The 16,509-nt window shown below is 50.3% G+C and overlaps 1 protein-coding gene across 1 annotated transcript in view; it reads left to right on the plus strand.

Moving 5' to 3' along the window:
- Positions 1 to 16,509, plus strand: part of MTREX (Mtr4 exosome RNA helicase) — an 865,138-nt gene that overhangs the window by 770,353 nt on the left and 78,276 nt on the right. The window contains exon 23 of the mRNA XM_078675087.1: positions 3,010 to 3,115. Coding sequence (XP_078531213.1) covers positions 3,010 to 3,115 — 106 coding nt within the window. The remainder of the gene's footprint in view (positions 1 to 3,009; positions 3,116 to 16,509) is intronic.

Raw genomic sequence — 16,509 nt, forward strand, 5'->3', positions numbered from 1 at the left:
GATAACTGGGCCCAACCCCGGTGGGTGAGGCCTTTTACTCGTGTTCTCTCAGGGCCTGGCCTACTATGGGTCCTGAGCAACTGAACCAAGTAACCCTTCTGCACTTGCCTCTCTGTGGTAGCTGTGGCCAAGCAGTCCAGGTTCCTTCGAGGGCAATGTAGATACAGGTCAGTGAACACGACTCGTAACTCAAAATGCAAACAGTGCACACAGTAAATCAAGGTCCAGTCCAATACTTGCTTTTCTTAGAAAAGTATTTTATTTCTATCTCTACACATACAAAGATATAAGACATTCAGAAGCAGTAACACTATCCCTCTTGAGGTCGGTGCACTAGTGTAGTTATATTGTACCAGTGCCACCCTCCTTCGAATAACTTGTTTGGGATTATTCTTTATTTCCTGGTGGCTGCATCTAGGGAACATAAACTAATAGGCCATACTCAAGAGTTCCGCCTTTGGTTCTTTGGGATGAGTCAAAAGTGTCTGTGGTGTCACAGCGCCATTAGCAGCATGGCCCCGGGCCCCAAAGACCCAGTTTCAGTCTTAGCCGCTGCAGCGGTATGGCATTGTTCATTGGTGCAGTGAATGCAGTCTCCTCTGATGCTCCCAAGTCTGGATCGTGTTTGGTGAACTTGGGCCAATCACGATGGACACAGCAGCACCTGGTAGCGCAGGCTATTCCTGTCGAGCATTGCTGGACAGGCTATTCCTGTCCAGCAATGCTCGACAGGAATAGCCTGCGCTACCAGGTGCTGATTTCCAGTGATAGGAACTGCTGAGTGGACATAAAACGTTGAGGGGGAGGAGGGTGCTGGTGTGATCCTCCGGTTAGTGACTGGAGCTCCAACAAGGGTGTGACGTCCTCTGCGCCGTCTCAGCAAACTTCAGGAACTTCATTAGGTGCAGATCACAGCATGCAGACTTGAAGCCCTGGTCAACCAGAACCCTAAGCCAACATGGTACCTCAAGCCCCTTATGTCGTACTGCGTTGCAGCAATAATCATGGTCTGGGCTCAGCCTCTCCTTATGCAATGGCCCTCATGATGGTGGCCCCTCCTAGCAAGCAGGGCCGCTGATTTCAACAATCACAAGTCTGGTGCACGTGGCCCAGTCTCAGTACCGGTGACCCCCCTCTGTCATACAGGTTCACTGTGGTTTAGCCGTGTGGATTGGTGCATCCCTCCCAACGCTTCCAATCCTGTGTACAGCCTCATACCTCGCTCAAAGCGTCCTCATACAGGGCTCTCCCTTAGGCTCCTGCCAAAACTCTCTTCCTCACAGAGAACGCTGGTCTTGGCAAGAAGGCAGGCGATGGTGCTCCAGGGCACATGAACTTGGTGTCCAGTGTGATGTGCCCTCACCAGCGGGAGACTAAAAGGCCTTGGCCCCCACTTATGGTCACAGGCAGAAGTCCTGTAGAGCTTCCCCCTTCTCATGCAGCCCGTCTGGAAGCTAGGCAGACAACAAATATTTGGGGACTCGAACATCCCTACTTAGTCCTTTTCCCAATACCAAATGTGATTTAGGGTCTGGGTCTAAAAAAAATTATGTTGGGGTTCTTCTTCATTTGAAGAGGTGACCCCTATGTTTATTGTTTCCTCATGAAAAATATCTGTCACAGCAGGGATGAATCCGAAGCTGATTGACTCCCAACTTAATTCAAGGGAGTGACCAAAATTTACACCTGGATGTCAAGCACAGTGATAAGTGCAGCAAAATGTCAATCCCAGGCTCCCATTCCTACTCTGATTCCCTAATCAGCCCCATCTCCATCCCTGAGAGGTGTCCAGGCCCTTTCCTTATGATCTGTCACTTACTCCTAGAGCAACCTCTAGAAGTTCAAAGGAGGACTGTCCCTCCCCTCCAGTGCATGCCCTTCCCAGCTCACAGGGAGCCAGCAATCCACAATTTGGATACCTCTTCCTCTTGTTTCACCAGGCAGATTTGGGCATCCCAAAATGGAACCCAGTGTCCTCTATGTAATGTACCATTGCAGGTACACTCATTCAATGTACATTCACAGCACACTTTCAGTCAAGCACTGTTACCTCTATGCAGTGTACCCTTTACATCTACATACGCATTCAGCCCTATTCACTGAGTGTGCGCACACTGTCCAGCACGAGCTTTTTCATGTTTTACCAGTGTGTACTATTTATAAACCCGCACGCTGCCAGCACTTGCGCTGCGCATATTTTTTGAGTTGCTACGCACTTGCGTCAGTGGTTGAAGTTGTGGATGCTGAGAAAACACTATCTGTTTTTAGTCACCTGAAAGATTTGGGAAGCTTTCGCTTGTAAGAAAAAAAACAATCATTTGCAATGTAATAGTTCTCGCATTTGCGAGACTATTGTGCTATTGGCATTATAAATGGCAATGTCTTTTATTTTTGTTTTGAAAACCTGTAAACGGTGCTAGAACATGCACATTGTACTTATAGTTGTTGCTTATGAGAAGTAAGGCCGGCAGTAACTGAGCCTTTTTTACTGCCAGCCTTGCTTCTTGTAAGTAGGGACTATAAGTACAAAGCGTGTGTTTACGCATCACTTGCAGGTTTTTAAAAAATATAAATGAAAAGCATTGTCATTTACATTACCAATAGCTCAAACTCTCGCAAATGCGAGACCTATAGCATTGCAATTGTTTGTTGATTGATATGTGCTACACCACTGAACATTCTGCAAGGTACAGTGCAGCGTTTTACACACAACATGCTTAGTGCACACGATCACCTGGAGCACGCGATGCTCGTTATAGAACAGGCAGGTGCCTGAGGTATTTTTGAGACAAGATCACACAAAGATTAGATTAGAGTGGCGCTGAGTGCAAGTCGAGGTGACGAATAAAGTCTCCAGGTTCACCTAATAGCAAGGTATCCTCAGGTCTGTTTTCAGGCATCGACTATTGTTTATGGATGGAAGGAAAGGAAACAAAAAGACTCTGTTCTGCAAGATAATCAGAATGAGATTTAATTTATTGATTTGACTTTTTTTTCCTTCCACTGCAGTGCAGATGAACTCCTTCTCACAGAAATGACTTTTAATGGGCTTTTTAACGACTTGACTGCTGAACAATCAACTGCCTTGCTGTGTTGCTTCGTGTTCCAGGAAAATGTGAGTCTTTTCAGAATTTATTTTAACTGTAATGCACTGAAGTTGTCAACTAATTAGGCCTCTGAATGTCTGTCAACTCACTGTTACTATGTAGCACTGTTTGACAACTGTGGAAATGTGAGACTACACTAGAAGTAACATAATCAGGGTACATAAGACACCTGCAAAAGGGATTTTAGACTATTAAGGCTTTAATGGACACAGTAACTGATAGGTACAACAAGACACAGTCAGCCCATGCTTTGCTGAGGGCTACATTCAGGAAATGTAGCCTCCTTCTGACCGACCTTCTTTGTTTATCGAGAACTCTACTCCTGAGACCCTGGTGGTGCAGGCTTATTTCTGTAAGTTTGGTCAGAAATATATTAATAATGGGTACTCCTTCCCACATCTTTATTTGTACGTTGTGCACCACAAAGGATATGGCAAAGTTTTTGTAGCACAATCTTCCCACAGGCCCCAAGCTACACAAGACTACTTCATGGTAGATTCACAAGGCTCCTCAGTTCATCACATCATAGCCCATATAAATAAATTGCTGCAATGTAGTTTTGTTATTTTACCTGCTCCCAATGGATGCCGGCTTGAGTCTTTGGACATCTTATTTGTTTGCCAAATTGTAGTCGAATTTGCTACCTAAATCTTAAAGATGTAATTTGTATACTCTGCTTTTATATAAATGTTGGTCATCGATCCCTACAGCGAATGTCTCAGTTCCTTGAGCAGGGCTCTTGGTTGTGCCATGTTGCTTTAAGCTCTTGTTCACCTTAACATACTGAAGGAGGGGAGGTTGTGTTCTGTGGGAGGCTTCCAAATCCATTTTAACTTAGAGGTGATGTCAAGAGATGCACAGGAGGTAGTTTAGATCCTCTCATAGAGGTCATAAGAACATTGACTCATAAGGAGGATTCAGACTCCTCTTCGTGTGAACTGATTTCTGTGCTGGAGAAGTAAAAGAAGAGGTCCGATATGAGTTTCCTTTCACCTGGAGCAGCACATGCACAAGCTTTTTGGAAGCTATGTTGGTGGTTTCTCTAGACAGGAGCCCTCTAATCTACTCTTTGCAGCCACTGTAGCTGTATTGGCTGAAATCAGTGTGAAGTTCTTTGCTTTTACTAATGTGAGAAAATGCCTCTTTTTGACATGGTTAGTCCCCACTTTTTGCCTGGTTATGATGTGGTTTGGATTGTAGTGTACATACCCACAATAGGTACTTCTGCCCCCCTGTAAGTCCCTAGTAAATGGTACGCTGAGTACCTAGGACCTGGGAGCTGATGAGGATACCCTGGGACCTCCCTTACTAGGGCCATGCCACTGCTCTTGCAGCTTGCATGCCCTTAAGAGGTGAAAAAAAAGAGTCAAAATGGCATCCTGCCTGACTGCCATGCCAGCCAGTACTGCCTGTAGGTATAGTCAAGTCACTCCTCCAGCAGGTCTTATAGTCCTAAGGCAGAGTGCACTATACCCCAGGTTAGGGCATATCTGCATGAGTAGATATGCCCCTACAATACTTAAGTCAATTCTTTAATATTGTAAGTGCCAGGGAAACCATGAGGAGTACATGGGCTGGAAACTTGGCAACTCAAGTTCCACAGCACCATAATGGCTTCACTGAAACCAGGAGTGTTTGGGGCCAAACAACTCCTTGTAATGAATCCACGCTGATGCCAGTGTGGGATTTATTACACCATGTACATCTTAGAGGTGCCACCATGAAAACCTACCTACGCTGGTGTGGGCACTCACTGTCTTTAGGTCACACATTAGGTCACACACAGGCATGAATCTGGACCCCAGGGTGGAGTACCTCTGCTTTCTGGGACTAGAAACAATGTACATCCATGTCGGAAGTGTCACATCTACTTCCCCAGGATGGGCCAGTGCTCGAAAGGGGAAGCTTCAAAGTCCTGCTGCCTTTGTAATTCGACCATCATCCTCTCCTACTAGCAGCAGATGGCTTCTCCTGTTTACACCTCTGCTTTGGGCAGGAAACCGGGCGGGAAAACCTGGAAGAATAGGAGGTGTGCACACCTCTGCCAGTTCCAACCCTAAGGTTGGGTAGGCGAGGTGAAGCACATCTTTTAGTCCCCGCCATCTTCAAGATGGGGAGACCCCTCCAAGAGGACTCGGTATATGCCCCTCCCACAGTAGGGTGAAATAGTTGAGGGTGTAGTCCCCCCCCAGGTAAGGTGCCTATTGGCCCTACCTGCTACTCCCCTAAAACGCCCCTAATTTTTGTGTTTATGTGGCTCCCCCAGACCTAGAAAGACTTCCATGCAGAGAAGCCTAAAGATGACGACTGCTTTGGCCTCAGCCCTACCGGCCTGTCTCCAGCTTTGACAAACCTGTGACCTGTCTTGCAGCCAGCGACCTCTGAACAAAACTCCAATCTCCAGAGGTCAGTGGCCCTGTCCAGAAGAATCCAACTCCAAAGACGCCGGATTCAGGCGAGTCTGCGCCTCCTGCCTACTCTGCACCTGATGCCCACGGCCTGAGTCAGAGTGGCTCACCTGCCCTGTGAAGTCTTCCCAGCGATCCTGACCTCGAGTTCAGTGTTGGCAGACCTCTCCTGATCTCCACTGCGGCTCCTGTAGTGTGAATCCAAAGGCTCCCCCTGACAGCGACCAGCTCCGGTAAGAAGGCTCTGACTTAGTGAGCTGAACGACGATGCCCTTACTACCCCCTACACTTCTACTTACCTCTGCTGTTTTGGTCTTCCTTCTGCAACCTCCGGTGCAATGTCTGCAGCCTGTTTGTCTACAAGAGAATCTCCATTGAAGAGCATTGGGCGCCCGCTGCTGCAATTGCACCCTGCACTCAGCCGCCCGTCCCTGTGCTGCTGGTGGTGTATGTTTGGTGCAGCTTTTTGCCCCAGTGCTTAACCTAACCCCCAAAGCCTGGCCCCTGAAACTAATTTACTTAACTGCAAGCAGTAAAGCTTGGAGCACCCCCAGTCTCCATTGAAATGCATTGGCCCAAACTCCGATTTTGACCTGTACACCTGGCCGCCGCTGGTGGTGGTGTTTGGTACTCACCTGACCCTTGCCACATGTGGAGGCATGTGTATGTTTGGTGTCCTTTGTCCCCAAAGACTAGAACTGTAAGTGTGATACTTACCTGTTTAACCACAGTATTGTTTTCCCCATAGGATAACATTGAACTGTTCAGAAATTGTTTTAAGTGTCAACTTTTGAAAGTGAAAAGTATTTTTATTTAAAAATATCCTTAACTCACTACAAAGATCTTGGTCTTAAAATAAAATACAAAGTATATTTTTCTAAAATTGGTGTGCATCTCCTTTTTGAGTTGTGTGTCCATTATTTGTCAATGCCGTGCAATAAATATCCTGCACTCCTCTGTGTTAGGCCTAAGGCTGCTCGCCCACACTACCACTAATAGAGCACTTTGGGTTTTACATTGAGCCCTGTACACTTTTAGGGTAACCCTGAACTCTGTGCACGGTATAACCACCTAGTGGCACACCATATACAGAGCCAGTTTCCTACAAGGAACACTTCATGGTGACAGCACAGTTAGTTTGCACTACTTGGAGCTGGTGGGAATGTACTTCTTTGAAAACATTTTCCAGCTGTCGTCATGGCCATGGAGGTTCATATAAGGAAACTGTGAGAAGGTCAGGCGATGGATCGAAGACTGCGCCAACACTCTCGCCAGATAAGAAAACCCCCCAACAGACGCATTAACAAGAAAGCCAGCTGGTTCACCACGGACCTCCAAGCAAACCTGCCTAAAACTAGAGAAGAAATGGCACAGCGAACAGACACCGGACAGCAACGCAACCCACAAGAACGCCATCCGCAGACACCATTACCTCATCAGATCCGTCAAAATGGCCTCCTTCAAGGACCGCCTCCACAACATCACGCACAACAGCAAAGAGCTCTTCAACATCGTGAAGGAATTCTCCAACCCAGCTCCAACACCAACGACATCCCACCATCGCAAGACCTGTGCGACTCCCTTGCCACCTTCTTCCATCGCAAGATCGCAGACATCCATGACAGCTTCAACAACTTGACCGCCCTGACAGCCACCGACACCTCAGACCCCACGACCACCACCCCCATCGATCCCCTGCTCACCTGGATCAACATAAACGACGACGACACCATAAAAATCATTAACACCATCCACTCCGGCTCTCCGTCAGACCCATGCCCACACCACATCTTCAACAAAGCCAGCGCCACCCTCGCACCCCATCTCCGCAAGGCCATCAACATCTCCTTTGAGACTGCGACCTTCCCGAGGAGCTGGAAGCACGCCGAGATCAACGCCATACTCAAGAAACCCAAGGCGGACCCATGGGAACTCAAGAACTTCCGGCCCATCTCCCTGCTCCCGTTCCCGTCATTGAGAAGACCGTCAATAGACAACTGACCTGCTAACTCGAGGAGAACAACATCCTGGACCAATCCCAGTCCGCGTTCTGCAGCAACCACAGTACCGAAACTGCCCTCATCGCCGCCACCGATGACATCCGGGCCCTGCTGGACAATGGCTAAAACGCGGCCCTCATCCTCCTGGACCTATCAGCCACCTTCAACACTGTCTGCCACCACACCCTCCGCACATGCCTCCAGAACACAGGGATCCGAGACAAGGCACTGGAATGGACCACCTCCTTCCTTTCCGGCTGAACCCAAAGCGTCCGCCTCCCCCTTTCCGTTCCGAAGCCTCCAAGATCTGCGGTGTACCCCAAGGATCATCCCTCAGCACGACATTGTTTGACATCTACATGGTACCACTCGCCCACGTCGCCTGACGGCATGACCTCAACATAATCTCTTACACTGACTACACCCAGCTGATCCTCTCCCTCACCAAGGACCCCCCTCACTGCCAAAACCAACCTCCACGAAGGAATGAAGGCCGTCGCCGAGTGGATGAAGAACAGCCGTCTGAAGCTGAACTCGGACAAGACGGAGGTCCTCATCCTCGGCTCCACCCCCTCATCCTGGAACGACTCCTGGTAGCCGACTGCACTGGGAGCAGCACCGACGCCCACCGACCACGCACGCAACCTGGAATTTATCCTCGACTCAACACTCTCCGTGACCAAGCAAGTCAACGCCGTCTCATCCTCCTGCTTCAACACCCTTCGCATGCTCTGCAAGATCTACAGATGGATCCCTACCGAAACAGGAGAACGGTCACCCAGGCCCTCGTCAGCATTAGGCTGGACTACGGAAACGCCCTCTACGCAGGAGCCTCGGCCAAACTCCTGAAACAACTGCAACGCTTACAGAACGCCTCTGTATGCCTGATCCTTGACATCCCTCGCCACAGCCACATCACTTGCCACCTGAGACCTACACTGGCTTCCTGTCAACAAGAGGGTCACCTTCAAGCTCCTCACCCACGCACACAAGGCACTCCACAACACCGGACTGGCTTACCTCAACAGACGACTCACCTTCTACACCCTGAACCGCCAGCTCTGCTCTGCCGACCTCGCCCTTGCCACCGTCCCCCGCATCCGAAGAGCTACCACCGGCGGCAGATTGTTCTACCACCTCACGGCAAGACCTGGAACACCCTCCCCATCTTCCTACGGCAGACCCAGGACCTACTAACCTTCAGGAGGCTACTCAAGACCTGGCTATTCGAGCAGTAGCAGCACCCACTGCTACCCACAGAAGCAACTTGTGAAGTGTATCTCAGGCCTGCCATTGCAGAGCCTGTGTGCAGTCTAGTACTGCCATGATGACTTGGTAAGTGCAGCCCCTAAACCTTCCCTTTCCTACATGTTAGACACCCCTAAGGTAGGCGCTAGGGCAGGGTGCATTGTTTGTGAAAGGTAGGACATGCCTTGATGTGTGGCATGTCCTCATAGTGAATTACAGCAAATTTCGTTTTTCACTATTGCAAGGCTACCTGTCCCCATAGGCCAGAATGACCCTGGGAACATGGTAGAAGAACGAATTTAGTATGCCTGAACTCAGAATGATAAAATAAATCTTTTAGTGAAGTTGGTTTTAACATTCTGTGTTTGAAAATACCACTTTTAGAAAGCAGGTATTTTCTGACCTAACCATCCAGCCTGCCTCTGCTAGGTTGTGTATTGCATGTCTGGTTTGTGAGAGACTAGAGGGCTTGGGCTCCAACAGTCCGATGAGTTAGGGCTGGGCAGAATGAGACCTTGGCTGCATAGAGAGTGGGGGGCAGAGATTTCCTTTCAGTGCCCCCAGCCCTCATAGAATAGAGAGTAGGGGGAGATTTCCTTTCAGCTACCTGGGCCAGGTCTGCTTTCAACAAGGCTGTCTCCACCTCCTGCCAGGAAGCTGCAAAGAACTAGTTCTGGCTAGGTACAAGGACCCTCTGCCCTCCTAGGACAAAGGATGTACTAGTATAAATATTGGGGCCCAGACCCCAAGACTTTAGCTCACTTCTGGACATCAAGACGGACCTTTTGCCAAGGAGAAGAACCAGAGAATCTGCAGGAGTTGGACTGCCACTGTGTCAGTGTTGTGCTTTCTGGGGCTGGTCTGCAGTGGTTTCTTTATTGCCAAGGAAAGGAGAAAGACTTTTATTGCAACTTTCATCATCTTAAAGAAGACTTTCCAAGGGCTTGAACTGTGCTTGCCTCCTGCTGAAGTCTCAGGGATACAAGACTTCACCACCAGCTCCCCCCCTGAATTTCCTTGCTGGTGATTGTCTGCAGAGGCCTGCGTGCTGTTGGGAGCTGGAAGCTCGACTCAACGAGAAGAAGTGTGTTGCATCCGCAGCTGTTGCCATCACATCCCCGGAGAAGCGTGTCGCCACCGCAAGGGTCGCAGTTGCATCACCGGAGAAGCATGTTGCAGGGCCTTTCGCGGCTCAGAAGTTCAAGAGTCGCCGCACGGCCGTCGGGCTGCAAGCATCTCCTTCACGTCGTCGCATCGCATCAAGTGCGCCTTCTTACATCGCACCGGATCGTCCCATCGAGGCACCATCTTGTTGCATCGAAACCGGGACTCATCACGAGATCGTTGCATCACCTCTCCGGTAAGGAACAGACGCATCAACTACTTTGCGCAAGCTCTGAGGAACAGACGCATCGCCTCCTCCGAAGCAAGGAACCAACGCATTGTTTTCCTTGCGAACCTTTTTTTTATCTTGCATGATGCATCCAAAGGTACTTTGTGAGAAACGTGTCACATTTACCATCTAAAGTGAACTCAGTTATTTCTACCATCTTAGTCATTTCCTTAATACTGTATTGTGGATTTCTGTCATTTGGGTCCTGTGTTAAGTCTATATAAAAAATAATTAATTTTATAAAACCTGTGTTGTGTCCATCTCTAGTGTTTTCACTGTATTACTGTATGTTTTCACAAATGCTTTACACACTGCCCCCGAGGTAAGCCTTCCTGCTCTTGCAAAGCTACCACAGGGTTGAGCAGGGGTTATTTTAGGAGTGTAGAGACCCCTTACCCTGACTAGAAGCCAGGGTCCCTATTTGGACAAAGGTGCAAACCATTGGCAACTAGAGACCCCCAGTTCTAACAGAATGTTACTGGTATTAAGAAAAAATACCTTTAAGGTGCTGTTACTTTTAAGCATAGATGCAGCTAAACAAGCAATTCAGATTTTGCTGGATACTGTTTTTTTTGCTGCTGTACGCTGAGGTCTGGTATGGTATTGTGGCAGTGTGCCTGAATACTCACAATGGGATTGGGTAAATTTCAGGGTCATGTCTCGCAAATGGAGTTTGATGCTAAAAGGCTTTTTGGCCAAAAAACTTTCAGATGGGAACTTCTAACTGCAGGTTCCTCACCTTTAGAATATCTTGAGGTGCCAGACTGAATCTGAGGAATTTTTCAGCAGACCTACCACATGCCAACAGGTGGTGAACTGTGGGTTCGAGGCATGTGGGCTGCTGAATTCATATCTATAGCATAGATCGCCGCCTAGTGTTGGGTCCGGATGATTGCACATTGTTGTCCTGGAAGAGTCTTCGAAGTATCACGAGATAGGTGGCTCCTCCCCTGGACTACAGTGCGCATGGGCATCGACTCCATCCCCAGATTGTTTTTTTCCGCCATTGGGTTCGGATGTATATAAGACATCTCCAGTTCGGAATCGATATAGACTTTTCTTAAGGCCTGAAGGCCTTTTCCGATACCGTCTGTATTGTTTTGCGTTCGGTGCCCAGCTCTGTTCCGGGTCAGTTCCCGAGTCGGACGTCCAGAGGAGTCGCATGGCTCTTTAGTGCTCGAGGCCCAGTCGACGCAGCAAGACTTTCGACGGCACATCATGGAACGGAGTCTGTTCAAATAATGTCCCCTGTGCGGATCTAAGTACCCACACATCGACGTCCACCCTGTGTGCAACAAGTGCCTGTCGCCGGACCACGATGAAGCCAACTGTATGGCTTGTTCCCATTTTCGATCGAAGAAGACGATTCGACTTCAGCGCGTGGCGCGCCAGGAGGCCCGGCAGTCGGCCCCGGCACTGGTGGACATCTTCGACAGAGAAGAAGCAGACGAACAAGAAGTTCATATGCAGATTTCCCCTCCGGCAGAGGAGATCGACTACGAATACGACGCGGACGTCGAGGTGGTCGAGGCAGAAGAAGTCGTCGACGAGGTAGGAGACTACAATGAGGCCTACGGGGCCACGGAAGATAGCTCATGTGAAGAGCTAAGCCCCGAACGAACAATTACTAAGGCTCAGGTCGAGGGATCGCCACACGGCCTTACCCAAGACCTTCCACCCAGATCCACGGCCTCGCCTACGGGCCCAGCTACGGACACTTCTGCGGAGCCGACGTTAGTCAAAACGAAACCGAAACCTTCGGTGTCGACGAAAACGAAAGTAATGGAGACGCCGTCCAAACAGAAGACGTCCGTCCCTCCGGCCTCCTCCTCGTCTTCAGACACGTCGGGGCAGCCGAAGCCGAAGAAGGCTGTCGACCCGGGGAAGTCGACCAAGGGCGCCGAGCCAAAATCGGTCAAGGGCGCCGAGTCAAAGTCGGTCAAGGGCGCCGAGTCAAAGTCGGTCAAGGGCGTCGAGCCGAAATCGGCCAAGGGCGTCGAACCGAAGACTGGGGCCCGCACCCAGTAGTCAAGGCCACCGACACGAAAACGTCAGTGCCGAAGGCCGTCGGCACGGAAGGAGGGCACAGCGCGCCGAAAAGGGCTGATCCTGTACCTCGGCCGGATAAGAACAAGGCATCGACGCTCGAGTCTTCACTCGCTGGTGGACCGAAAACGTCTGTCGGGTTGACGAAACCGTCCGCTTCCTTTACGAAACAGGTGTCGGATTCTCTACAACGCATCCGGAACAAGGCTTCCGCGGCCGCACCGAAGGATGCTTCCACCGCGAAGCCGGCTGCCACGACGCCAAAGTCTTCGACGCCACTCCTGTTTACGTTGCCGCCGAAGGTAGCATCAAAGGCCTTCGCACCACGGTCGGTTGCCGAAGCGCCCGTCCAAGTGTCTACGGCGTCGAAGCCTTCTCAGCCGCTTGGGAGCTTAAAGCATTGACAGCCCTCGGTGGAGGAGCAGTCGGAACACTTTATCGACGCCGACACCGGGAAACGTACCCTCTACAAGAGGAAGATCACGGCAACCCAGCCTTTGGAGTCCTACACGATTCCTTTGAAGCGCAAGAAGCCTGATGCGGAATCCCTAGTTCTGGTGGAGCCTCTTGCTCCACGGACTCCAAGAGTGGCTACACCCTCACCCACTTATTCAGATGTGGAGGCTGGAGAAGGTGATGACGAGGAGTATAACTTTCCTGCCAACACTGATCCTGAGGATCAGCAAGACTCATGGGCGGATGCAGGTGACCCAGGGGATCAGCAAACTGCCCAGGACCCTCAGGTGTACAATGTCAAGACCTCTCCTACTGAGGATTCGGCTGCATTTAATGCTCTAATTGAGCGGGCGGCTAACAACCACGCCGTCCAGCTGCATGCTGACCCTATCGAAGTGGACTTCCTCTTTGATACCTTTTCCACATTCAGAAAAGACTATCAAGACTCTCCCCATGCTGAAAGGGGTTCTCCAACATGCTGCAGACATTTTTAAGGAACCCACACGGGCCAGGGTGATCAACCCTAGGATTGAAAAGAAATATAAGCCAGCACCTGGCGACCCCACCTACATCAAAGGCCAGTTGCCATTCGACTCTCTGGTCGTTTCTAATGCCCGGAAAAGGGCGATCTTGCAGACCACTGGTGATGCTCCTCCCCCTGACAAGGACTCTAAAGTGTTGGAGGCATCAGGGAAGAGGGTGGCGGCTCAAGTGGCCAATATCTGGCGTATCTCTAACACTCAGGCACTCCTGGCCAGATATGACAGGGCGCACTATGACACACTAGAGACCCTGTTACAACATCTTCCAGATCAGTATAAAGAGGCAGCTGAGATGCTTATTCAGGAAGGAAAGCTTATCTCCAACGCTTCAATTAAGTGTGCACTGGACGTGGCGGACACCGCGGCCAGAGCCATTAACACCAGTGTCATGTTGAGACGTCAGGCCTGGCTCAGAATCTCCGGTTTCAAGCCGGAGATACAAACCACCATCCTCAATCAGCCAGTAAACCCAAATAGGTTATTTGGTCCTGAGGTGGATACCACCTTAGAAAAGATAAAAAAGGATACCGAAACTGCGAAATCCACGGGAGCTCTCCAGTCCCAGCAGTTTCGGGGCAGCACTTTTCGTCGCTCAGGCAATAGAGGTGTTTCCAGAGGCCAGATGTCCCAGCAAACGCAATACAATAACGGTGGGGCGCAGACCTCTTACACCAAGCAGAGTAGAGGCGGCTATCGGGGAAACAGCGCCAAGGGCAGATGTCGTGGAAACAACAACTCCTGCTCCTCCGCCACCAACAAACAGTGACGCCCTGTCACTGCCCCCCGAGCATACTACACCTGTCGGGGGGAGACTCCAGTAGTTCCTGCCGGTCTGGAAATCCATCACCACAGACAGGTGGGTCAGGAAGCTTATCCAGTTCGGTTATTGTCTGGAGTTAACATCCACTCCACCCTACATGCCACCAAAACACCGTCCTATGTCCACAGAGCATTTGCACTTATTGCAGCAGGAGGTACTCGTCATGCTGCAAAAAGGGGCAATCGAGCTCGTGCCGGTGGAGGAAGAAGGTACGGGAGTGTACTCCCTGTACTTCTTAATCCCAAAGAAAGACTGGTCCCTCAGACCCATACTGGACCTCAGACCCCTGAATCAGTACATTCTATCAGAACACTTTCATTTGCTCACACTGCAGCAGGTTCTCCCGTTGCTCAATCAGGGAGACTTCCTCGCAACCTTGGATCTCAAGGATGCATATTTCCACATTCCACTGCATCCATCACACAGAAAATACCTCAGGTTCACCATTCAGGGTCGGCATTATCAGTTCAAGGTCCTACCTTTCGGGGTGACCACGGCGCCCAGGGTGTTCACAAAATGTCTGGCGACAGTAGCTGCGCACCTCAGGAGGCAGAACGTTCACGTTTACCCTTATCTGGACGACTGGCTTGTCCAAGCAAAGTTGGCCCAGCAGTGCGCCGCCGACATGTCCCACACCATTCGCCTTCTTCACGATCTGGGGTTCTCACTGAATTATCCCAAGTCGCACCTTCGGCCAGCCCATGTGCGGCAATATCTGGGTGCGACGATCGATACTCTGGCAGCCACAGCTCAGCCAAATTCTGTGAGGATCGACAGCATTCAGTCACTGATCCAAAAGTTCAGACCGCAACACTCGCTTCCTGCAAGAGAGTTCATGCAGTTGATAGGCATGATGGCCTCCTGCATCTTCAATATCCCGCACGCGAGGCTACATATGCGTCCGCTCCAAGAATGCTTGGCTCATCAGTGGACGCAGGCTCAAGGACAGTTGAACGACCTAGTGTTGGTGACCGGTCGGGCATACAGCTCTCTGCATTGGTGGAATCCACACAACCTTTGCAAGGGCCGACAGTTCCAGGAGCCTGTGCCACAGATTATCCTGACGACGGACGCATCTCTCCAGGGTTGGGGAGCTCATGTACTCCACTACACGGTGCAGGGACTATGGACAACGCAGCAAAAGAAGATGCACATCAACTACCTAGAACTGATGGCAATCTTCATGGCATTGAAGGCATTCAAAGTACATCTATGCAACAAAGTTGTGTTGATCCGGACGGACAACATGACAGCCATGTACTATATTCAAAAGCAGGGAGGTACACACTCTCCGCAGTTGTCTCATCTGGCTCAGAGCATGTGGAAGTGGGCCATTCAGAGGAACATCTTCCTCATGGCGGAACACCTCCCGGGCAAGGACAATCAGATGGCGGATCTGCTCAGCAGGTGCAGCCACCAAATGCACGAGTGGGAGATACACCCATCAATACTCCACCCGTACTTCCAGCAGTGGGGTCATCCAGAGATAGACCTGTTTGCCACAAGGGAAAAAGCAAAATGCAAAGCTTTGCCGCCAGGTTCCCTCACCCACAGTCGCAGGGCAATGCGATATGGATGAACTGGTCAGGCAGATTTGCGTACGCTTTTCCCCCAGCACCTCTCATACCGCTGGTGGCACGAAAGCTAAAGCAACACTCGATGACACTCATCCTGGTTCCTCCAACGTGGGCACGCCAACCATGGTACACCACGTTTCTAGAACTCTCCGTGGTACCGCATCAAAGGCTGCACCTCACACCCAAGCTTTTGACGCAGAGCCGTGGCGACATTCAGCATCCAGATCCGCAACCGCTCAACCTGGCGATCTGGCTCCTGAAGTCTTTGAGTTTGGCTACCTTGCCTTGCCTCCTGAATGCATGGATATCATACGGGAGGCAAGAAAGCCCACCACTAGGGCCTGCTATGCAGCCAAATGGAAGCGGTTTGTCATTTACTGTACTGAACACAACATCAACCCGCTAGATGCATCCACTCCCAACATCATCTGTTATTTGTTACATCTTTACAAATGCAATCTAGCATATGCTTCCATTCGGATACACTTATCCGCCATAGCGGCTTATCTCCAAAACAGGCAGCATCTCTCCGTTTTCAGAGTGCCTGCCATTAAAGCCTTCCTAGAAGGACTGAAACGGATCATCCCTCCCAGGACCCCGCCAGCTCCTGTATGGAACCGCAATGTGGTCCTCACCAGGTTGATGGGCCCACCTTTTGAGCCTCTACATTCATGTGAGATTCAGTTCTTAACATGGAAAGTGGCGTTTCTCATTGCCATTACGTCTCTGCGACGTGTTAGTGAGCTACAGGCGCTCACTGTACAAGAGCCATTCATAAAAATTAACTCCAACAGGGTGGTGCTGCGCACTAACCCTAAATTTCTTCCTAAAGTGGTTTCGCAGTTCCATGTCAATCAGACCATTGAGCTGCCCGCGTTCTTTCAAAACCCAGAGACAGTGGCTGAAAGAATG

This window comes from Lissotriton helveticus, chromosome 2_1 (assembly GCF_964261635.1).
Source record: "Lissotriton helveticus chromosome 2_1, aLisHel1.1, whole genome shotgun sequence".
NCBI classification, from domain to species: Eukaryota; Metazoa; Chordata; class Amphibia; order Caudata; family Salamandridae; genus Lissotriton; species Lissotriton helveticus.